Below are 22,207 nucleotides of genomic sequence, written 5' to 3'. Positions count from 1 at the left end.
ATATTTTTTTTCCGTTTGTAAATATATCGTTTGGCTTTCCAAATGGCTTTTTTACGTGACTTCTAGGAAAGAGAGTTCTGTGCCTGGACCTACTAAGGAAAAATACTTAAGATATAGGATTTTTTTTATCCAGTGTGGAGGTGAGAGTGCATCACAGTTTTGGAATTGGTTGACTCAAATAATGGAGTGGTTCTGTGTAGGGAGTGGTTGGTTTAATTGGGAAAGGTGATCAGGTTCATCTCGGAAAATATGTTTGGGTATAAGGTGTGCCCTTAAAAGTGAAATGCCTTAACATTTAAAAGATTTGTAGCCAACAAGAGATCTACGTTAAAGAAGTGTTGGAAGTTTGTTTTCAAAACCTAACTTTTAGGAGATCCTTTTGCTTTTGCATTCAAGAGGTGGTTGGTTGGGAAGAGATGAGATAGGAGATTGGTCTAATACACAGTGTAGAGGGGATATGTATATTATACCGTGGGAGCTAGAGAAATCCAATAAGTCATTGTAAAATCTATGAATAGAGCTTTAACATTTAGACGCGTTGTAGCTTGTAGAATGGAAGATGTTTGGAAATCTCCTTGCGCTCTAGAATCAAATATTTTCTCTGGCTATCTCACAGAGATAGAATTCAATCTGCTGGTCAATTGAGAAAAATGAATCCGAATGGCTCTAAGTTGTATATCTTATGTAATCAAATTGAGACTCCCCAACACATTATTTTTTTGCTCACTATGGTTGTGTTCATCATGTAGAGATGTGTTAGGTTAACAGGAAACTCACACTAGCTTTGACATTTTTATAATTTGGTGTTAGGTAGAGCTTGTATGAAATTGTTAGATATAAGATTTCATTATTGGATGCCTTGAGGTCGTCTCATTGGCATGCGAGAAATGATAAGATTTTTAGGAATAAATTAGTTTCTTCTCGTATAACTATTATATTTTACATTGTTTCTCTACTTAAGCAATAGAAGGTTCTCTTGAAGCCATGTGTAGATGGAATGATTAACTGTCACGCTTAGAAATTCAACCAATTTTCAACAATAACATGTACTTAAATATCAATGCAGGACTAGGCTAGGTACACACTATGACATTTGAGTCACAAAAGCCATCATCCTAAAAAACAATTAAAATAAAACTCTTACAAAAACCCAACCGAACTACTAAACAAACTAAACTTGGGCAGCGACCACCACAAGCATCTTCTTGAGTGAAGAAAACCTTAACCTTCTGAAACACATTCCTCCGACTCTTGGAATCGATTGCTGGATATGTTGTTAATGTTCCTTCGTGGAGTTATTTGATCTGTTTACAATGGATCCAAGGCTCAGTTCTCGCTCTCAATTACCATTAATCCATTATAACTAGTTCCATTTAAACAAACAATAATGTGTTGATGGTACTAGGCTAAATTGGCAGTGATATAGGAGGCATGGATCTGATTACGCAAAATCTTAATCTACTCTATCTATTCAACAACTATTGAGACTTCATATATCTTTGGTTTATTTCCAATTTATTTCATCTATATCATGTAGTCCATCCAGCCAGGGGACATAGAGATGGAGGGAAGGAAGCCACTCGAAATTTAGTAGAGAGTGCAATTAGTTGTGACATATAGCCATATCATTTGCATCGCTTGTTCATCAACTTTACTCTCTTGTTGTCAAATAAGGTCGGCATAAAAACTGTATATTGTGTTGGATAATCATAATTGATGCGTAACTTCTCAGTGTAAGACAATGTTCGATGTTAGCCGTAGTTGAGTGCAGATATGCCTTGACATTATGATTTTCTATGCTCCAATATTTCCATGCTATATCTACGTTTAAATTGTGATGTTTATAAATTTAACATAGTCCGACTAATGGTTTTAGCAAATCGATGAAAGACAACTATCTAGCCGTGGTAGATGTGGAAGGGCAAGTATCCATCAGGTAACAGTTGTATGTGTGCGTCTATGTTAAGCAAAGTATTAAATACACACATTCTCCTAGGCCCCTCCATCGATAAAACCTAGGCTACCTTTCATCCTTGCTTGGTTAACACTGATTGCCTCTTCTTTCTTTTCCGCTCTCTAGCATCTCACTCTTCTTCCATGGATCACAATATACGTAGGCAAAACCATACATCTCGTTTCATCATATCGGCTTCCCTAGAACCAAGGAGATCACGAATCTCCCCATTTGCTTCCTTGCCTCTTCCGGCGCCAAGGATGGATTCCATACCACCTCCTCCATGGTTTACCATCATTGCCTATCCTTCTCCCCCATGTCATAGATGCGACCATAGCTATCCGCTAGTGCCCCTGTTTACTCCTATTCTGAGCTATCCGGTCATTGCTTCGTCGTCGTATCATCTTTCGTCGTTGATGGGGTGTATTTTGGTGGATCTGAATCCATACATATATGGATCAGAAGAGGTCTTAACGAATATCTTGGTTGAGCTCCAAAACATGTTGTAAGTAAAGAGACTACTATCTTTTTTAAAAAAAAATGTGAAATTTGCCAAAGAGATAAAAGAGAGAGTAGGATGTTCCAATTTTAGCTAGCTAGGAGAGAAGATGGAGCAGGTCCAGATGAGGTAGAGAGGAAACGGGGGGCAGAGCAGACAGGCAAACCGTCAGCGTCATGTTTTTACAGTCCAACACCTCGGTTTCTTAATAATTTTGTGTTATCAGACCAACACCTCACCTCGTGCTCGCGAGCAACACGCAGAAAAGAGAAAGGAGGAGAGAGAGAGAGAGAGAGAGAAATCCCCACCCATTCCCCTCACTCCGATCCACTCGTGCCCTAGCTCCCAATTCCCCCTGAGCAGCTCACCGAATTGGGGTTCGATCCCCGTATGGCAGGACCCGCTCGCTTGTCGTGATTCCAGGCATCGTCCCGGAGAGCTCGGTCCGCGCTCTCATGGAACCGCGCATCGGCAACAAGTTCCGCGTCGGCCGCAAGCTGGGGAGCGGCTCCTTCGGCGAGATCTACCTCGGTTCGTGCGCAATTCTGCCCAAAGTCCTCGTTTTTATTCGAAAGGTGTCGTCTTTACGCACTAGCCTCTGATTCTGTTCCTGTGTTTTTCAGGTACCAACGTTCAGACCAACGAGGAGGTCGCTATTAAGCTCGTGAGTTGCCCACCGTTGCTTTGTACTTCGCGATTTATGTTTCGATTGCTTCAGATGTGGGGATCTAGGATGCGCTTGATTGGGGATGGGGGGTTGCACACTAATCTAGTCTGCTGTTAATAATATTCTCTAACGCACTTGCATTGGTGATAGTCTATCCCGACAGATTTGATTTTTTTTACTTCTAAGCTTTCATTCTGTCAATAATTCTATGCCAAAATATGATTTGTCAAGAGCTATATATAGATGTACCACAGGGATATACTACCTTCTGTCCAGTTGTGGTTGATTAGTATTAAAAAAATTGTTTGACCCCAGCATCACAAGCAAGCAAGCATGAACTCGATCTGATGTAATGCTGCATGTTTTTTTCCTTATTTTTTTTGGTGAGAGTAGTATTATTGTTTGTGCTGTTTCCACCAGCCCTCTTCTCTCCTTACTAAAATTGATAATACCCTTGTTAATTCCCAATGTTCTGTCCAGGAAAATGTGAAGACCAAGCATCCACAACTGCTGTATGAGTCAAAGCTGTACAGAATACTCCAGGGAGGAAGTAATGCATGCTTGATGCTTGCTCGTTACTTTATCCATTGGCTTTTCCTTAAACTGACATCCCTTTTTGTCTGCAGCTGGAATTCCAAATGTTAAGTGGTTTGGTGTAGAGGGTGATTACAACGTCTTGGTAATGGACTTGCTGGGACCAAGCCTTGAAGATCTTTTCAGTTTTTGTAACAGGAAGCTGTCTCTAAAAACTGTTTTGATGCTTGCTGATCAAATGGTACTACTGACAGTCAATATTAAGCCCACCTGCTATCCCATTTGGTTATCTTTCTGATATTACCCTGCCCAAACCGAGCATTTATCAACTGATTTCAGTTCATTGGTTTTTCCTCTATCATCTTCTACCTTTCAGATCAATCGTGTTGAATTTGTTCACGCCAAGTCGTTCTTGCATAGAGATATTAAACCAGACAATTTTCTAATGGGTCTTGGTAAAAGGGCAAATCAGGTATAGTTATGTTCACTTGATCTGCTCGTATTCATGGAGTTATTATAGGTATACTTAGCCACTGCTTTCATTATCTCTATAGGTCTATGTCATAGATTTTGGACTTGCAAAGAAGTACAGGGATACATCAACGCACCAGCACATCCCATATAGGTAAAGAAATCTCAATCCACCTGAAAGTAAACAGTAGTTGCTGTGTATGGCTTCCAAATGACACAGTAGTGTCTGTATAGTACTTCCAAATAAAACACACCTCTTTCCTTTTAATCACAGGGAGAACAAGAACTTGACGGGAACAGCGAGATATGCAAGTGTAAACACACATCTTGGAATTGGTAAATTTATTTGATTGCTCTACATAGACTTTCTCCAGTAGCAGTGTCAAGATTCAAGGCATAATGTTATCTGTTCCTGATAAGCTTATGTTATTACCTTTTCATATGCCTTCCTGTTTAAATACCATAATATGATTTTACACTTCTTCGTAGAACAAAGCCGGAGGGATGACATGGAGTCTCTTGGATATGTACTAATGTACTTCTTAAGAGGAAGGTGGTTCAACATAACTCAAGTAATTTCTTCTTGTGTACTTCTGCCTCAGTTGTATCCTCTGTATTAACTTATGGTTTGTTTCTGTCAGCCTACCATGGCAGGGTCTAAAAGCTGGGAACAAAAAACAAAAATACGAGAAAATCAGTGAAAGGAAAATTGCTACTTCAACTGAGGTTAGAAATTATTCTATAAATTATGGTCACCACCTTTGCCGTATTACTTCTCACTGTGTTATCTCAACTGTAGGCCCTCTGTCGTGGATATCCTACTGAATTTGCATCTTACTTCCATTATTGCCGCTCGCTACGCTTCGAAGATGCACCAGACTACCAATACTTGAAGAGATTGTTCAGAGATCTTTTTATTCGAGAGGGTTGGTGCCATTTTTTTAAAAAAAAAACATGCTCAATATTCATTTTAGTGATTAAGCAATGTTTATGCCTTCTGTACACTGCAAAATGCTACCTTTAGAAAACACCTGAAGGGATTTCTTCTCTATATGCAGGATTTCAGTTTGATTATGTTTTTGACTGGACAATCCTGAAGTATCAACAGTCTCAGATGACCAGTGCTCCACCACGTGCCATTGTCAGTTGAAAGCAACTGCCCCTCCTCTTTTCCTCAGTGCATGTGCACGTGGGAGGTTTATGTTCCAACTCATTTTGTGCTGATGTATCTTATTTTAGGCCCCGGCAACAGGACAAAGCTCGGGGATGGCTCCTATAGCAAACAATAATAGGCTGTCAGGTATATATTTATACTGTAATGGATTGTACAATAGCTGCTTAGTTATTTTCACATGGATAAATTTCTGGTATTTTTCTGTATCTATCAATTCATAGCCATAAAAATATTCAATAAACTGGTTAAAAAAATTCCAATAAAACAATCTTACTATCACCAACTACCCTAATTAAGATATGGAAAAAAGGGTACTGTTAGTGTGAATGAGTTACAGGCGGGTTGATGATTATGAATTCTGTTAAAGTAGGAATGAAGCTAGATTTTATCCTCTGGTTGTGTCAAGCCATTAAAAGAACTGCATTGAGATGCGCTTCTAGCGCAGTTGGCAAAAGCGTTCACTGGTGAACACTGCAGCCTGGGTTTGTATCCTGAACCTCTCACCTTCCGCCTGGAAATGAAGGGTTGGAAATATGTGGCTCCTCCTTTCTTAATTCCATTTGGATGGCTAGCTCCTTCTAGCCATCCCAACATTTTTTATTAAAAGAACTGCATTATTCTAAACCACTACGTTATAATCAAACAACAAAATAAGTATGGCCTCCTCTTCTAGTATTCTAATGTTTCACAAAAGTTTGAGATTGCTCGATTCCATGCAGTAGAGTCTTGCCTATTAACAAGCTTGCTAGATGTTAGTTGGTTAACTGTCTAATGATATGATGTAGCCACTGAAGAGGGAAGGAGAAGTGGATGGTCTGATATGGATGCAGTGCGGCGTCAAGTTCCACCTCCAGCTATAAATGCAGGCAGCCTAGCCAAGCAGAAATCCCCTATCGGACATGAGCAATCTACTTCTAAAGATGCAATGGTAAGTTCTGATTGTTTCATGATGTCTGATGTTGATAGTGCCATCACAAAAAAGTGAGCCCCTGAAGAGTTACTTTATATATACAATTGCTATGTAATATCTGAACTTTAAATGGCGTGTAGTTCTCCAGTTCGACTTTTTTGGGATGGTCAAGCGGATCCTCAAGGCGACCTGTTGTCTCAAATAGCCGAGGACCAAGCATTGAAGCTGACCAGTCACGTAGTCGCACAACAGATGCAAGTCCAGGGGCATTCTTGCGTTCGAGTCAACATGACAGGCGCACGTCTTCTGGCAGGCATACGTCTAACGCTAAGAACTACGAGTCCACCATCCGGGGCATCCAGGGCCTAAGCTTCGATGGTGATGATAGGATTCACAATCATCAGTGTCCTGCTCCATGAATCACCGCTTGCTGAAGTGGAGGTGCTAAAGACCAGGAAAAATAAGAGGTTTGGTTGGGTCTAAAGGGGCTATGGTTCTTAGCAACTGTTTCATGGACTCATGCCAATGCTTAGGCTGTTTGTACAGGTTCCCATTTGTTTTCATTGTGCAGACATGTGCGGCGGTAGCCCCTTAATCTTGTTGTATTTGGAGAGATTTCTGCAGGCTCTCATGCCATGTGCTTCTTTGGAAACTGGAATTCGATGACCAGTGGGGAAGTTGGGGATGCTTTTTTAAGTTTGAATATCAGGGAGAGGAGTTCAACCTCTTGTAACTTGTGGTCAAGTGCTATGAGAAGAAGTTATGCTGTTGCTGGTGATAATGTAGAGCATATAGCATGGTGAATTTGAAAGTAATTCGGTTGCTAATAATCTTGATGAATGAATGTCAATGTACATATGAGGATTTAGCTTGCCATGTATTTTGACAAGCAATGTAAGTGAGAGCAGTAACCGCTGCGAACCGGCAATAGGACTAGCGATGCTTGGGAAGGCTTTTAGTTTATTTCGTAGATTCTAAAAATACATATTTTTACCATGATATAAGGGATTTTAACTATTTCTTATATTATGGGACAGAGGCAACAGATTGTTCCGAGTAAGCTGAAGATTTTATGCATAGAAGCATATGGGGAATTTAACTATTTGCCACTATTAGAAATGACATCTCTCCAAATACTATTTTTATAATAGCTCTTACACATTTGTCATTGGAGAGATAAACTTTCTTAATAATTTGCCTTTATTGCACATGTGGCGTGCCAACTCGTATCGCCAGCGTGGACAAGGGCGTAAAATATCTGTTTTACCCTTTGTGGGCCCTACAAGGAGTGGCTCATCTATGGGGCAGTGGCTAGCAGCAAGCGCATGGTGTTTCTCCTCCAGTCCTCGCCATGGGGCTTCACTGGCCGGAGTTCATGGCCACCGAGAGCAGCCGCTGCCCCTGGTCGGTGCCGCTGGATTTGTACATGCGAGTGGAGACGTGGGGAGTTCAAGGAGATACAACAACAAGATCATCGGGGCGCAAGTGTTCATGAGCCACTGTCTTGTGGGGCCCACAAAGGGTAAAACAAATATTTACGTCCTCATCCACGCTGGCGATACGAGTTGGTACGCCACGTGTGCAATAATGACAAATTATTAAGAAAGTTTATCTCTCCAATGGTAAATGTGTAAGAGCTATTATAAAGATGGCATTTGAAGAGGTACTATTTCTAACAGTGGCAAATAGTTAAATTTCCCAAAGCATAGCTGCCCGAAGTTCCCTAAGCTTGTTCAAATACAAAATTTGGCCTCCACGTGCTTGGAGGCGTAGAACTTGTGTTTCATTTGGCAATCCAAATGGATTTATGTTTGTTCAACGTGGTAGTAGTAGAAAAAGAAATGGCAAGTGTGTCCCGCATGGATGGATTCTCTCAAAACATTCTGATCGATCAAGCTACTTATTTTTTCTCATTTCTTGTGGCGTAACTGGAGAGCAGCATGCATGTGACAATGTGATGCGAAATCTTTCCTTTGATCTCCTTAATTATTTCATTGAGTTCTATTCTTGTTCTAAGGTACTCAACCTGTTTCATCATGTAATATTTTGTACCCATGGCTAAATTTATAGATAAATTAATGTGTGTAGACGTATATATAAATTATATATATTGATTAATGCATGAATTTAAGCAATAACAAAAGTCTTTGGAGTAGCTTTAGATTTAGATTTATGTTTGACTATTCACCTTATCTTAAATAATACGATAATTATTATTTGTTTTTGTCATTAAAGGAACTTTAAACATACTTATGGTTTTTTAATAAGACAAATGGTTAAACAGGTCAGTGTGGCAAACATTGTTTCAGCCCAATAATAGTGATGGGCCGTTCGTTCGTCCAGTGGGCCGAAGAAGTATCATCAGTCAGTCTGTCTACTCCTGCGCTGCGCGCCCCTCTCCCTCTCTCTCCTGGCTGCTGTGCGACAGTGCGAGTCCGAGAGAGGGAGAGAGAGAGTAGTGTGTCTGTGTGTGAGAGAGAAAGAGAGAGATAGAGAGAGAGAGACAGGACAGGAGGCGCCCCCCGCCTCCGGCGACCCCCGCCCTCCTCCGCCATCCACCATCCTCGCCTTCCTCCCCGCCGCCCACCCATCCCCTCCCCTCCCCGTCTTATCCTCTCACTCCCGCACCCCGCTCCGCCCCTGCCCCGCCTTCCACCCCGCAAACCCTAACCCTAGCTCTGCACAGGTACGCTCTCTCTCTCTCTCCAACCCTTCCCCCCGTTGGCTGATCACCCTCTTCATATAAATTAAATATATACATGCCCTTGTCATTTTGGATTATGACATGGGAGGCTCTAGGTTACAATGAACAACACTGCCGCATTTTACTTGTCTGTCAATGTGCTTCTCAATTTAAGTTCTTTACACGTTGGAGCCATCAATGTGCTGTTATTTCTTTCATATAGATGATACAAATGCAGCGGGGGTCACACCCTTATTTAAGTTGTTATCATCGGAGTCGTCTTCACTGTTAGTGCTCTTGCCCTTATTTATTTCTGCTTCATTGTCTTTACTGTTGTAGCTCTTGCAGGGTGATACTGCATGCGTTTGTGCATGTCCTGATCCCCGAGTAATCAGCTTCTTCGTCTAGTCATGTGTGGGTGATGCCAGCCTGATTTGGCCATTGTATGGTGAAACCACACTCTATGGGTGGAATCATCAATTATGGTGTTAGCATTAGTAACAAATCTTCACCACGCAGTTTGGCCATTGAGAAAGCGCAGGAGGAGCTCAGGTATGTTGCAGGAGGGAGAAAACATTTCGACCATTTTTCTGAATTCTAGGCACGGAAATGCAGCGCATATAATATGATTTCTCAACTTCAGGCAGGAGCATGATGTTCGTGAAGAACGCAAGAGAGAGCTGGAGTTTCTAGAGAAAGTATATTTCTTTGTTATCATTCAGACTGGATTTCTGATATTTCCTTTTGTTTAATTTATTCCTTTTTTTTTGTTTGTGTTTGCAGGGAGGGAACCCATTGGATTTCAAATTTGTCCATGTAGCATCGGTCAGTGTACAGTCAACTTCTCTCACAGATCAAATAGCTGAACAGAATACAATAAGGTAACACTTTTTTTCCCAATATAGCGTTTGATGACAACATTATAAGTTCATCTATGATCGTGTTATTTTCCTTCATTTGTAGTGATGCTAAAGGTAGTTTTGCATTTGCTGCATCACCTCCTGGAGATTCAGTTGAGAGTAATGGCAAACCAGGAAGTTCACCATGTCGTGAAACCAACACAGCAGACAATCTTATGCTTTTTCTTGGAAATAACAGTGATGTTGTAGAGGAGAAGATTGTAAAAAGAGGAACCAAGAGAACTATTGCAGCTCAGTCTAAGCAGCCCTTGCCCACTGATGGTCACAACAATGCAAAACAAGCTGAAGATTCTGTTCTATCACGCCTTGGAGTGAAGAGCCAGGCATACGTTCGACGCAACAGGACAAAGCCATGTAGGGAGATTGCTTCAATCAAATCACCTGTGGTCCCTGCTAAAAGTTCTGAACCAAAAGGTGTAATACAGGGAAAACAGGCAGATGGTCATGGTTCATGTTCTGTTTCTGTTTTAAAACTGGCAGGGCAGAAGCATGAAAATGCAATCAAGAGCACATCTTCTGATGAACAGGTTGCAATGGAGTTGGATGGGATTCAAACCGTTTGTGGAAGCCACCACTTGGTAAAGAACGAAGCAACACAAGGTGATGATAGTAGCAAAGCTGTCGAACTGTTGCCCAATGTGAATGGCAACCAACAGCTTGGTGAATGTGGTGAGGGTGAGGTAGTTGCAGCAGGTGAATCTGTAGGGACCCCGGATTCTACTTCCAACATTATATTGAGGACATCTTATTCTAGCACAAAACCTACACACCATGCAAGGGAAACACGTGCTTATGATGAGAAGGTTGAGGATGGTCAATCGGATAAAGGCATGACCTCTATCCATGTTGGTGAACCGGATGACAGTGGCATCGGTCCAGTGTGTGCTGTAGAATCTGGAACATTGTGCACAAATATAGTGGATCTACATTGTGAAGAAACCATAAATATTACTAATAATCTTGCAGATGGCAAAATTAATCAAGGTGACATGAAAATTGTTGGTAAGCCTCAAGAAGACCTGGCCACCAGTAGAATTTCTAACAAGGGTGTCAGGGAAAGTGGTCAGCTGGAAGGTTTTAGCAGGTCTACTTCTGTTAAGGAAAATTCCAATTGTGTACAACCTGAAGTAAGCACCATTGCTCATGTTAAAGATGAATTGGAAGCTTGTGACAGTGCAGTAGTTGCACAGAAGGATATTGTCCGTCCATCTCCTGGTCATAGTATGGATAACGAGGAAAGTCCAGGTTCAGAAAGAAGAAACAGTTGTCTTGGGAATTGTAACCCTGTCCATCCAATTGTTGCAGGCCCAGTTTTGCCTAAAATCCATCCCATTGTTGCAGGCCCAGTTTTGCCTAAAATTTCTCTGCCTGAAAAATCTAACATAGAGAGCGAAATTCAAAAATCTGGAGAGAATCTGGACAAAATGGCACAGAAGGAATATGAAGATTCTATCCTTAAAAAAGCTCGTCTTATAGAGGTATGCTAGTTTATGTATTTTTCTACTATGGTGTTAATCTTGTTCTGAAAAGAATGAAATAATGTTGTTCAATAGGTGAGCCTTAAGAGGGCTGGTGAACAATCTGATATGTCTTTGGAGAAGAGTACAAAGGGTCACTGGGACTTTGTCCTTGATGAGATGGCTTGGATGGCAAATGATTTCATGCAGGTATTTTCTTAATTGGTCTCTGATTTTGTTTTTCCCTTATGCTATTCTTAGCTAAAGTGCAATCCTTACCGAAGTTCTTGTGCCATTCTTTTTAAGAGTTGTTTATATAAACTGTATTACTATATATATATATTTTTGTTTTTATGTGATAGGAGCGCCTGTGGAAAAATATGGCTGCAGCTCAGATTTGCCATTGGATTGTGTCTAAAGGTCGGGCAAAATTTGACGAAGCAATCATTCAGAGGAAGCAGAAAGCTGTTACAAGAGGCCTTATAAAAGGTATCATGAATTTTTGGCGTTCAGCAGAGGCTTTGCAAACTACTGGTAGGACAACTGTTACTCAAGAACACAACTCGCATATGCTTGAGAAGACAAAGCACACTGGTGTGAAAGCTGAAAAATCTCAGGTAAACAAAACTGTCTCACATAACCTTTTCTCAATAGTGATGAGTTATTGTGTCCATGGTGTCACATATGTTCACCTTTTCTATACTACTTTAAAAAAAGGTAATGGTGGTGGCAGTGAATCTGCCATCCACCAACTATATTATATATTGTCTTACCAACTACTTATTTATGTATATAAAATATTTCAAAATAGTCCTATATGTTGGTTCTATTTTTCATCTCCAAAATATAAGTTCCTAACAATACTAACATACATATAATTCATATTTCTCCGTAGCAAAGCATGGGTATTTAGCTGGTAGTGCAATATATTGAAGGATATTGGGTACTTATACATTATCAGAAAAATCAGGAGTTGTGTACAATAGTCTTATCATTGCCATTTTACCCTCTCAGAATCTTGTTTTGGCAGTTTAATCGGCATATACTTGTTACAGCAGAGCAGTCGATATTCATCTGTCAGGTTGACACAATCTTGGATTTGAACAGGGCAATGAATCATTGGAGAAAGAAGAGCGTAATTGTCCTCACCAATCTCGAATTCAGGATTATGCAGTTAAATTTATTGAGTATAACAGTCAGACATCTGGTTCTCTTGTGTTGGCTGAAGCACCACCTACTCCTGACCGGCTAAATGACTTTGGCACCTTGAAAGTGTCTGATCTTTTTTCAGAAGTAAATTACTGTAACTTTTTGCATTTCCATTTTATGATTGATGTCTTTCATCACTTATACTTCGTCAACATATTTCACACTAATTGCTCTGATAAACACTCAATAGAACCACTTATCTTTGTTTTGACAACTAGAAACATGCATAAATACTAACTCAAATGCTGTTGTTTCTGATCCTTTTCCTGAATTTCAGGGAAATCTCTTTTATACAGTAGCACCTAGTGCAATGCAAGCATACAGGGAGTCTGTGGAATCTCTTTTTGTACATCATAAGGTGAAGAGAAATTTTTCTGATGAACATATTAGGCACATTACATTTCTTGCATGTAGAGTGTGTTTAATTAAAATGCTGGACCACAAGATAGATTGACATTATATGTGTAAACAAATAGAGAAGACAAATCTAGGACTCTTAAGAATTAATATTGTTGACAATAGTAGTCTGAAATGTTCCCAATGCTGTATTAAACCTTTACTGGCTGCTGGTATGTTGCAGTCTGTTTCGTTAACCTGTTGCATTTGTACTTTTTGGAAGTACTGGACTGCATGAGCGCCAAAAGGAAAATATGTGATTGTATTTTCTCTTTTGGCATTGCTTTAATCACTTTGCTGGTGGACTTTGCTAATTTCAGAAGGCTGCTGGTCTCAAGGATGACTATGAGGCATCTGGGTGTGACTCTGCTGCAGGTGATACTTATCTGCACCCTATGTTACTAATACCCTGTTGCAATGTCTTTACTTTTCCTAATGCTTTTACATTTTCGCTTCAGATTTACCTCAGGAGAATGTCTATGAGGATGAAGGGGAGACATGCACTTACTTATCTGAAGCATATGATGGTGGTTTGTTATCACAGATGGGCCAGAAGAAACACCTAGGGCAGCAAAGGATTAATGGTGCAAGATCATATGAAACAAGTACTCACGTGCCTTTTGAACCATACTTGGAAAGAAAGTTATCGAATGGGAAGAGGGCTTCATCTTTTCTTGCAGTTCCTACAAAACGTGTCCGTACAGCTGCTAGACAACGAATCATAAGCCCATTCCCTGCTGGTGTTGGTGGAACCACCCAAGTCACAAGTAAAACAGATGTTTCAAGTGGAGACACAAGCTCCTACCAAGATGATCAAAGTTCATTGTACGGGGGGTCCTTGCCATGGAAAAATTCAGACTTCGAATCAACAGTTGATTTTGACAGAAAGTTGCCATATGATGGTAGCACAGTGTTCACTAAAGCTAACAAGAAGAAAAAGCTCAAGAATCCAGGATATAAGACCACTCAGAATGCAGCCAATTCCTCCGCCTTGGCTTCTGTAAAGGTTAATTCTTTAAGCATGATCTCAATTAATGTTGTTTTCAATGTTTGTCCAAGTAAATTTATTCTCCTATTATTTCAGGGCCGTATCTATGATCAACGAACCCAAGCTGATTTCTTTACTCAATATGACCAGGTATTTTCTTCTTTGTTTCCATTTTGGTTCATTTAATAATGCTATTTAGATTTATTTGCAATTTTAGTTTGGTTTTACTAACAGTTTTTACATAAACATTCTATTCAGAAGGATTTTCTGAAGAAAAAATCAGATCCCGAACAATTTGATTCAAAATGGAATATTGGTAACTTCACCCCCTCTACTTACTGTGTTTGTACACTGTCATACAACAATAAAATATTTACTTAAATGTTATTTGACAGACAGCATTAAGCAGCTCCTAACATTTCATTTATTGATTTATTTGTAGCGGCCCATGGTGGTCAACATTCTTTGAAGAAGCTGAAATTGATGAGGCAAGGGATAGATATTTCACAGGAGGCTTCTCCTGTTGCATCACAGATGAGTAACATGGCAAATTCTGCTAAAATCATAAAGATAATCACCAATAGGGATCGCGGGAGAAAAGGCAAAGCACTGAAGGTACTATGATTTCACCAACTACGACCATGCATCTTTCTCTTCATTTGCATAAACACCATACTTTTGTCAGTGATCAAAGATGGGACCTTTGATCTGCTGTGATGCACATTTATCTGCTCTGTATACCTTAATTATGGTTGAAACTAGATGATTCTTTTGTTATTTCATGTTCCTCTTTCTGCGGGCAATAGACCAGTAAGCTAGTTCCACCTAGTGCCTATGTTGCTGGTCGGTCAAGATAGAATCAGCGCAGTTAGGTTAATCAAGCAGGTGGAAGTACTAAGCTTATAGTTATTTCTGTTGTATGGCAGGAATACAGTGAACAATATAGAAAAGGATTGCTGGGATAGCAAGTTTAGTGTAATTTGTTTTTGATGGCTCTTCTTTTGTTGGTGGGAACCATTTTATATCATGAGGAAATGCTGTTCTAACCTAATTAAAGTTTACTCGTCAGAATACAATGCCCCCCCCCCCCACCCCACCAATATTTATAACAACTGATCTAATTAAAGTTTGACTTGCATGTATGTTGTTCTTATGGTCTTACCTTGTCCTTTCGATTTGGTCATTTTCAGTTGGTGGTTTTGCTACTGGATTTTAACATGATAGACAATTTCCCTTTTTGCGTTGAGCTGTGCTAATTGTGAACATTCAAACATTATACTGTGTTGATAACTCATGCTGTGCAAATAGGATATCTTTCCCACAATTTTCTTATTGAAGTTTCCTATGTTTTTCTGTAGCTGGCTTCCAGTGGTGGATGGTCAAATTTTGAGGACCAGGTTCGCATGTGCACATAACTGTTATGCTTTTGGTAGATGTCTTCGATTGATATATGTATTCTTCACTATGATTTGTGGTAATGACTTAAATATCATAAATTTCAGGCTCTTGTTGTCCTCGTCCATGACTTGGGTCAAAATTGGGAATTAGTAAGCGACGCGATTAATAGCATTGTGCAGTTCAAGGTGATTTTATACCTGGGATAGCATCTCTGTTTATGTTGTACCACATGATCTGTTTCCATTCTTAGTTCTAGGCATTTTAGTTTAGTGGGAGGAGATGCTATTAGGAGTAAGTTTTGTTTCTGTTGTAGACTTTACTTTCAGTGAAACATTATATATTTTTTGTATTTCTCAAATGATTTCTTGTGTTAAATTTCAGCATAATAATTTTATGGGTCACTGTTAGTAATCTTTCACTGATTAATTTGAGTTTTGTAAACCTTGTCATTCAGTCTGTATATAGGCAACCTAAAGGATGCAAGGAGCGTTATAAGGTTCTTGTGGATAAAAATTCTGGTGATGGTGCTGACAGTGCAGAGGACTCTGGTTCATCGCAACACTATCATTTTACATTGCCGGGCATTCCAAAGGCATGTTGTACCACTCCTCATTTGGCTTTTATATTTATTGCTTGCCACATATGCAGGTGCATCTCACAGAAATGTGATGTTGGACCTATTTAGTCTCTGTGATACCTTCTTTCTGAATTTGATCATCAGTTTCTTCAGCACTAATACAATAGGCGAAGATATGTTGAACATTTCGCTGACTTTCTAACGTGTTTATTTGTATGACCATCAGGGAAGTGCTAGGCAGTTATTTCAACGGCTTCAAGGACCAATTGAGGAAGAAAATCTCAAGGCACATTTTGAAAAAATGATTCTACTCATGCGACAAATGCATTCATCCAGACGTAGAAAGGTTTGTGTTTTTTCTTATGATCATTTTGGTCGCATTGATTTGTTAGTGGTTTATAATGTTATCATGCAACTATTTTTACATTTATAACGACTATTAGGTAAATCTTACTAAACATTTTTGTTGTCTTGCAAGAATTCTAGGTTGCAACAGTGAAGCCAAAGTATTCATTGTATCTACTCTTCAACTTGTATTTTTTCTAGAGCCATGCTTGTCTATTTAGTTTGCTATTTCAATATAATTTTATGTATATGTATTTCTTATGCAATATTTGATAACATGGTGTGGTAGTAAACTCTTTCATTGAACTATCTTGCATTTCATGTCTTAATCATCTTTCTGAACTCTTATGAAGTATTAATGCATTATTTACATTATGCCAGAGTACTTTTTTGGCTACTATTATGTTGTCACTGGGAAGTATTTCTTATGGTACGCTTTTCTTGTATCTTGCCTGTAGGGTAATAGCCAGGAACTCAAGTCGATCATACAACCACATAGTTCTCATGCTGCTGCTCTTACACAAGCATTCCCAAATAACTTATCCGGCGGCGCTTTGACGTATGTAATGCTTTTAAGTGTTCCTTTTAATATCTCCTTGTTGAAAATCTACAGCCAACCAAAATATAGCTACCTCTGGCTATGCACCAGAAATATATGTTTTTTGGGATGGAGGGAATAAAATATTTCACCTCATGTTGTTATTTAGTTTGTATTATTACTTTGATGGCCATAAAAGCATGCAGTAGTCACCTCATGTTGATGTGCAATCTGTAACAGGCCGCTTGATCTCTGCGATGCAGTAAGTTCAAACCTAGATACAAGTACACCTGGTAGTGGTTACGATACAAATGGGTTAACACCACCAAATCATCATGGTTCCAATGGCCCTACTGCTCCCAATTCGACTCTGAGTTCCAGGTCTACAGGCTCTCCTGGTACCGTTTTGGGCAACAATTTATCGCCACATTCAACATTTAGTGCCTCTTCAAGGTAAGTGCTTAATTGTACTTCCTAGCAGATGCTATAAGCAGAGTCCAAGGTAAAATTCATTTAAAACGTTTGTGTCTGCAATTTCTGCTTCAGGGATGCTCATAAATACGGTATTCCTAGATGTACCTCTTTACAGAGTGATGAGCAACAGAAGATTCACTATAACCAGATGCTTAGTGGCAGAAATCTTCAGCATACTGGTGGTTCTGTTTCAGGAACATTTCCTCCTGGAGTTGATCGTGGTGCTCGTGTGATGCCTAGTACCCATGGCATGGGAATGATGACAGGTCTAAATCGAGGTATGCCTGCTGCTACTGCAGGCTTTCCTAGGCATAGTTCCCCTGGAATGCCAAATGTGGTTTCACCTGGAAATGTATCAGCCAAAAGTGGGCATGCAGTAAATGTCCATCCTGGAGCCATGTCTGCCACTGGAAACACAACCATACGGTCACATAATCCTATGCAGGTGCTTCATGTGAGCCTGCCCTTTATTTATTATTTAGTTAAAGCTTTCTTTGCTGACACAGACTTATTTTAATCTCTTCTCTAGTATCACTCTTATAGTTAGAGAGAAAAAAATGAGGCTTTTTCCTAGTGTCTTTGCTGTCCTTTCCAGTTCCATCCTCCAATCACTCATGCATTATTTTATGTTCAGATTCATGAGTATTTCTTATTGCATAAATGGTTCTAGCACACTTATATAAACAAAGAGTCGTATTATGCTATATAATAGTTTCACAAAAAAACTGCATGTGCTGTTTCATATTTCGGTTATGAGTACTGTTCCTGCTTACTTGCTATATTTGTTATTGCACCAATGTTGCCAGCAAGCTTATGTAAACAAGGAATTGACCTTATATTATTCCATGAAAAACTAAATTATCTGTACTGGCAGCCATGATGATGTTAGATCAGTTCATATTGCGGATCATATCACAGTGGATGCTTGTGTAGGATGCTATGCAGTTTCTCTAGTAATTTGCTGCTCGAATTTTTCACTGTGTCATAGTTCATATTGTCAATTGTTGCCAGTTAACTAATTACACAAATACCAATGTACCTTGTGTTACTAAATGGATATTTTAATAGGTGTCCACATGTTTGTACCTTGGGCAATCAGAAAACTATGAAATTTATAACATTTTGAAGGTACATTGATGACAAGTATGTTGCTATTATTTTCATCTGGGCAATCTAAATAGTTCTGTGTGTAACATGCACTTGTGTTCGAAGGTTAAAAAGTTCATCGAAAGCATCTAAAGCTCATCCAACATTCTAACACCTGTTTAGTATCAGAGGCATAACATCTGTTATTTATGTGAACTGAGCTTTATGAAGGTTAAAATACCTCTGTTATTCTATCTGAACTATTGAGTTTATAACTGTTAAAAATTGGGACTAGCTGATTTTATATTTCCTTTCCTGTAGCCTGGTCAGAATATGGAAGAGCATAGGCAGACTATGATGCCAGAGTTCCACATGCAGGTTTCACAGGGAAATACTCAAGGCATCAGCAGCATGAATCAGCCATTCTCCAATGCTGCATCTTCTTCACCTGTTCAGTCTTTTCCTATTCAGCAACACCAACAGACACATCAGATTTCGCAGCCATCACACATGTTTGGAAACCCACACCATCTTCAGATCCAAGGGATCAGCCATTCGAATTCACAGCAGCAAACATATGCCATGCGCTTGGCTAAAGAAAGGCACAGCCAGCAACGTATGGTGCCTGAGCAACAGAATGATCTTCCTGGAGCAAGTGCAGTACCCAGTATACATAATGGCTCGCAAGGTCAACTGCAGAAGCAATCACCTGCAGCCTCGCCAGCCCCAGCTTCACAACCACAGAGGCAGCGGCAGCAAGCTGCACAAAACCCACCAGATAGCTATGCAATTCCCAGTCAACCAACCAATGCTACAGCTACACAACATAAGTCGAAGAAGAGTCAACAGCAGCCTAGACAGAATCAGCAACAAAGGAATCAAGGTAGTCAACAGGCTAAGCTTATGAAGAGCTTAGGACGAGGAAACATGGTGATACCTCAGACTACAGTCGACACCACTCCAACCAATGCTGTTTCCACATCTTCCAAAAAGCAAGTTACAGAGAATAAAATGATTCAACATGGCCAAGGAACTTTGCCTGGAAATAAAACATCAAGTCCGTCAATTCCTCATCCTGTAAATCAACATAAACTATACAGTTCTGCATTGCCTCAATCACCAAAACAGTTGCCAGATATTGGTATCCAAGGTGTATCGCAGGGTTCTCCTAGTCGGGCACTCTTAACTTCGCAGCAGCTTCCTCTTCATTCTAAATCTCCACTGACTACACAACAGCAACACCGGCATGCCAATTCTTTGCAGAATAGCATCCAAACAATGATGATGCCCCAAAACCTCCAAATGAATTCTGGTTGTAGGACAGACTCTCAAGTCATTCAAGTCCAACACAATCAGATAATTCCAACACCCTCTATTCCTCAGAGTACAGGGTCAGGCAGCACTGGACTTCCATCCATAAGCCAGCAGAAGCACGAGTTGTCAAATGATTCAGTTGCAGTTAATTCAACATCTATGATGCTTAGCTCTTCTCAAGATGCGCTGGAAAGGGAAACACTAGGTGGTTTTCATATGTATGGTGGCCAGTGGCACCAGGAACAATCTAAGCAGCTACAGCAGTCCCCAAACCAGCAGATACCAGTTGTTCAAGGCAGTGTATATGCTCCATTAAATCCTGGGCCAGGCTGATGATAAATTAATCAGGGTTGGTCATTTTTACATAACAACCCTTTTTTGAAATGTAAAGTTATTGTACAGGTATGCACTTTGTTAACTTCCTTACCTTTTGATTTACTAAGTCCTAACGGATATTGTCTTTGAATTCTAAATTGGAAGTTTGTTATGTCAATTCAATGATTAAGTAAATTGTGGAAGCATTTGTTTTTCCATTCATCATTTTTTTGAAAGTAGAGGTACATACAATATTGAAATCTGAGTCGTGCATTCTAGTTGATACGGAGTACATGATTAAAAAGCAGAGGGCCTTGTGAAGTACTCTCTCCGGTCAATATTATAAGACTTTTTAGATTTATCTAGATTCAATGTATATGTTTTGTATTTATTTAGATTCATTAGTACATAAATGGATATATGCAAGGCCTGAGAGTCTTATAATATTGAACAAAAGGGAATAGTAATTTAAAGCACGTTGTTCTATATTCATTGTAGGGAGTGTTTTGCTGATATTTTGACTTTGTCTGACTTGCCAGGTGTCAGTGACTCCGTAACATGGAAGCTGTGGATGATACTGATGTTAATTCAACTTTTGGAGCTAATCGTAATAACCTTAATGTCAGGTAGATAGTTGTTTGCATGCCATTTTAGGTCCACCTTTGGAAGGTGAAAACATGTTTTATGCAGTCTAGATAGGCAGTTGGAGGTGACTCTTGCAACGTCAAATTTCAATTTTCCCTTTTGTGGATTCTGACGCAAATCCTGGGCCCAACTGTATATTTTTAATGTGAGGTCCATGCTTTCTAGAGTCAAGATATAGGGTCTAACCCTGCAGTATGCTTTAACTTACAAATTAGTGAATGCAAAAGTGCTTATTTTGCATATTGTAATGCACAAACTTTTTTTTTGTGTCATTTGAAACACTCGGTGTTATTTTACTTTGCCGCGGTGCTTTTTTGCACCATCAGTCTGAAAGAACGTGCCAAAGGCAAAGCTTCTGTTTGGTTTGGGTTTATATTGACTGTGATTAATGAATCAGCTGTGTGGGAAGCTGGTGTTGGAAATGGCCCAGTTTGCTGATTGTGCACGTCGGCTACGCCAGCGAAAGATTTGTTTAGAGGAAAAAAACATGGCGAGATCATGATGGGAATTTGTTTTTTTTTCTCAATCTCTTGTTTAGTATGATCGGTAGGAATTGGTTGAGGGTTCATTCGTAAGGCAGGATTTTCAAAACACACTAGAAAAGAAAAAAAATGAAAATTGCTCTATCAATATAATCCATTAATAATATCCATTGAATTAGAGATGCATATAACACCTAGAAGAATAATTGCTTGGATCGAGCGTAGAAAAATGTAGGAATTAGCCAATTAGAAGAGAGATAGACATAAAGGTATTTTTCTTTTAAAAAAGGACTGATGTTAAAAAACCTATAAAATTTACAAAGAATCATATACAATTTTTTTCTGTCGAAATCTAATCCTTCAAAATTCATCAAAAACCATTTAGTCTAAAAGCCCCGAGAGCTTATAAAAGGATTGGATTGTAAGAATGACTCAAATTTATAGGCAATCTAAAGTGGGAATTCCGTGCTTAAGCATCTCTAGGAGACTATTCATCTCACGTGTCATATTAAATTTTAACAATGTTGTACAAAAGATATCCTCTAAGAGACTATCTATTTAACTTATCATACTATTTGAATGACTAAACATACCTCCTAAATGGCCAAATCTTACGAGTCATTATTTGTGGGTCCTGTGATACCCACCCGTTATCCTCCTCTTTATCAAATTTGGAGATGTGGATGTAGAGTTTGTTTATAGTTGACAAACCTAACATAAATGACTAAATTTAAATTTGAAAAGTCAAAATCTAATCATTTAAATGCTCTCGGGTTCCTCGTGTGCGTCCCTATTGTCATGCCCTGAGTTACCTAAGCCAAGAATTAATTAAATAATATATTAAAAATAATTTGTTTAATTAAAGTTCAGGAGAAAAGCAGTGTAAATTAATTTAATTTAATTGGAAGCTTTTCGGACATTCTAAAATGTCCCAAAAGCATTTTAAATTATTAACAGGATTTATATTTAAATTTCAGAGAATAAAATTTGCTCTAATAAACATAATAAAAATCGGCAAAATTGGAGGCAATTTCTTTTCTTTTTTCCCCTCCTTCCTTTTTCTTCTTTTTCCCTTTTTCCCTTTCCTTTTCCCCTTCTCCTTTTTTTTCCTTCCTGGCCGAGCTCCACCTCCTCTCTCCCTGTACGATGTCCTCCTCCTCTCCACATCGTG

At 39.3% G+C, this 22,207-nt stretch overlaps 2 protein-coding genes across 7 annotated transcripts; both read left to right on the top strand.

The window, feature by feature from the left end:
* Positions 1 to 2,689: 2,689 nt before the first annotated feature.
* On the top strand, positions 2,690 to 6,974 carry LOC102700898 (casein kinase 1-like protein 2). 2 transcript variants are annotated; one of them, XM_015837767.2, is made up of 14 exons: positions 2,690 to 2,984; positions 3,077 to 3,117; positions 3,601 to 3,670; positions 3,747 to 3,895; positions 4,031 to 4,126; positions 4,209 to 4,279; positions 4,400 to 4,461; positions 4,615 to 4,678; positions 4,767 to 4,851; positions 4,925 to 5,051; positions 5,184 to 5,266; positions 5,365 to 5,425; positions 6,085 to 6,227; positions 6,358 to 6,509. In XM_015837767.2, the coding sequence occupies exons 1-14, from the start codon at positions 2,909 to 2,911 to the stop codon at positions 6,412 to 6,414; spliced, it is 1,185 nt and encodes a 394-aa protein (XP_015693253.1). In that variant the 5' UTR covers positions 2,690 to 2,908; the 3' UTR covers positions 6,415 to 6,509. The 2 variants fall into 2 exon arrangements, with proteins under 2 accessions (XP_015693253.1, XP_006654877.1); XM_006654814.3 differs by having other exon boundaries at positions 2,693 to 2,984; positions 6,350 to 6,974.
* A 1,829-nt stretch (positions 6,975 to 8,803) lies between these two features.
* On the top strand, positions 8,804 to 20,802 carry LOC102700433 (chromatin modification-related protein EAF1 B-like). Of its 5 annotated transcripts, none has more exons than XM_006654813.3 (23): positions 8,804 to 8,895; positions 9,241 to 9,444; positions 9,536 to 9,590; positions 9,676 to 9,773; positions 9,856 to 11,290; positions 11,366 to 11,479; positions 11,632 to 11,886; positions 12,377 to 12,562; positions 12,756 to 12,836; positions 13,195 to 13,249; positions 13,333 to 13,880; positions 13,959 to 14,012; positions 14,121 to 14,178; positions 14,305 to 14,477; positions 15,221 to 15,259; positions 15,365 to 15,445; positions 15,715 to 15,852; positions 16,064 to 16,183; positions 16,641 to 16,741; positions 16,961 to 17,173; positions 17,267 to 17,639; positions 18,659 to 19,996; positions 20,449 to 20,802. In XM_006654813.3, exons 2-22 carry the CDS (start codon positions 9,338 to 9,340, stop codon positions 19,925 to 19,927), a joined length of 5,553 nt encoding a protein of 1,850 aa, XP_006654876.1. In that variant the 5' UTR covers positions 8,804 to 8,895; positions 9,241 to 9,337; the 3' UTR covers positions 19,928 to 19,996; positions 20,449 to 20,802. The 5 variants fall into 5 exon arrangements, with proteins under 5 accessions (XP_006654876.1, XP_040379855.1, XP_015693012.1 ...); XM_040523921.1 differs by having other exon boundaries at positions 17,267 to 17,648; XM_015837526.2 differs by having other exon boundaries at positions 17,267 to 17,648; positions 18,602 to 19,996.
* Positions 20,803 to 22,207: the final 1,405 nt, after the last annotated feature.

The sequence above is a fragment of the Oryza brachyantha genome, chromosome 5, assembly GCF_000231095.2.
Source record: "Oryza brachyantha chromosome 5, ObraRS2, whole genome shotgun sequence".
NCBI classification, from domain to species: Eukaryota; Viridiplantae; Streptophyta; class Magnoliopsida; order Poales; family Poaceae; genus Oryza; species Oryza brachyantha.
The sequence above is the reverse complement of the archived record's forward strand: the minus strand, read 5'-3'. Positions and strand labels throughout refer to the sequence as shown.

Coding starts and splice junctions, on each gene's coding strand:
- LOC102700433 (XM_015837526.2), top strand. CDS start 9,338: ATGGTGAAACCACACTCTATGGGTGGAATCATCAATTATGGTGTTAGC. Junction 16,742..16,960: donor TTATCCGGCGGCGCTTTGAC/GTATGTAATGCT, acceptor AATCTGTAACAG/GCCGCTTGATCTCTGCGATG. Junction 17,649..18,601: donor ATCCTATGCAGGTGCTTCAT/GTGAGCCTGCCC, acceptor CCTTTCCTGTAG/CCTGGTCAGAATATGGAAGA.
- LOC102700898 (XM_006654814.3), top strand. CDS start 2,909: ATGGAACCGCGCATCGGCAACAAGTTCCGCGTCGGCCGCAAGCTGGGG. Junction 3,896..4,030: donor TGATGCTTGCTGATCAAATG/GTACTACTGACA, acceptor TCTACCTTTCAG/ATCAATCGTGTTGAATTTGT. Junction 6,228..6,349: donor CTACTTCTAAAGATGCAATG/GTAAGTTCTGAT, acceptor AATGGCGTGTAG/TTCTCCAGTTCGACTTTTTT.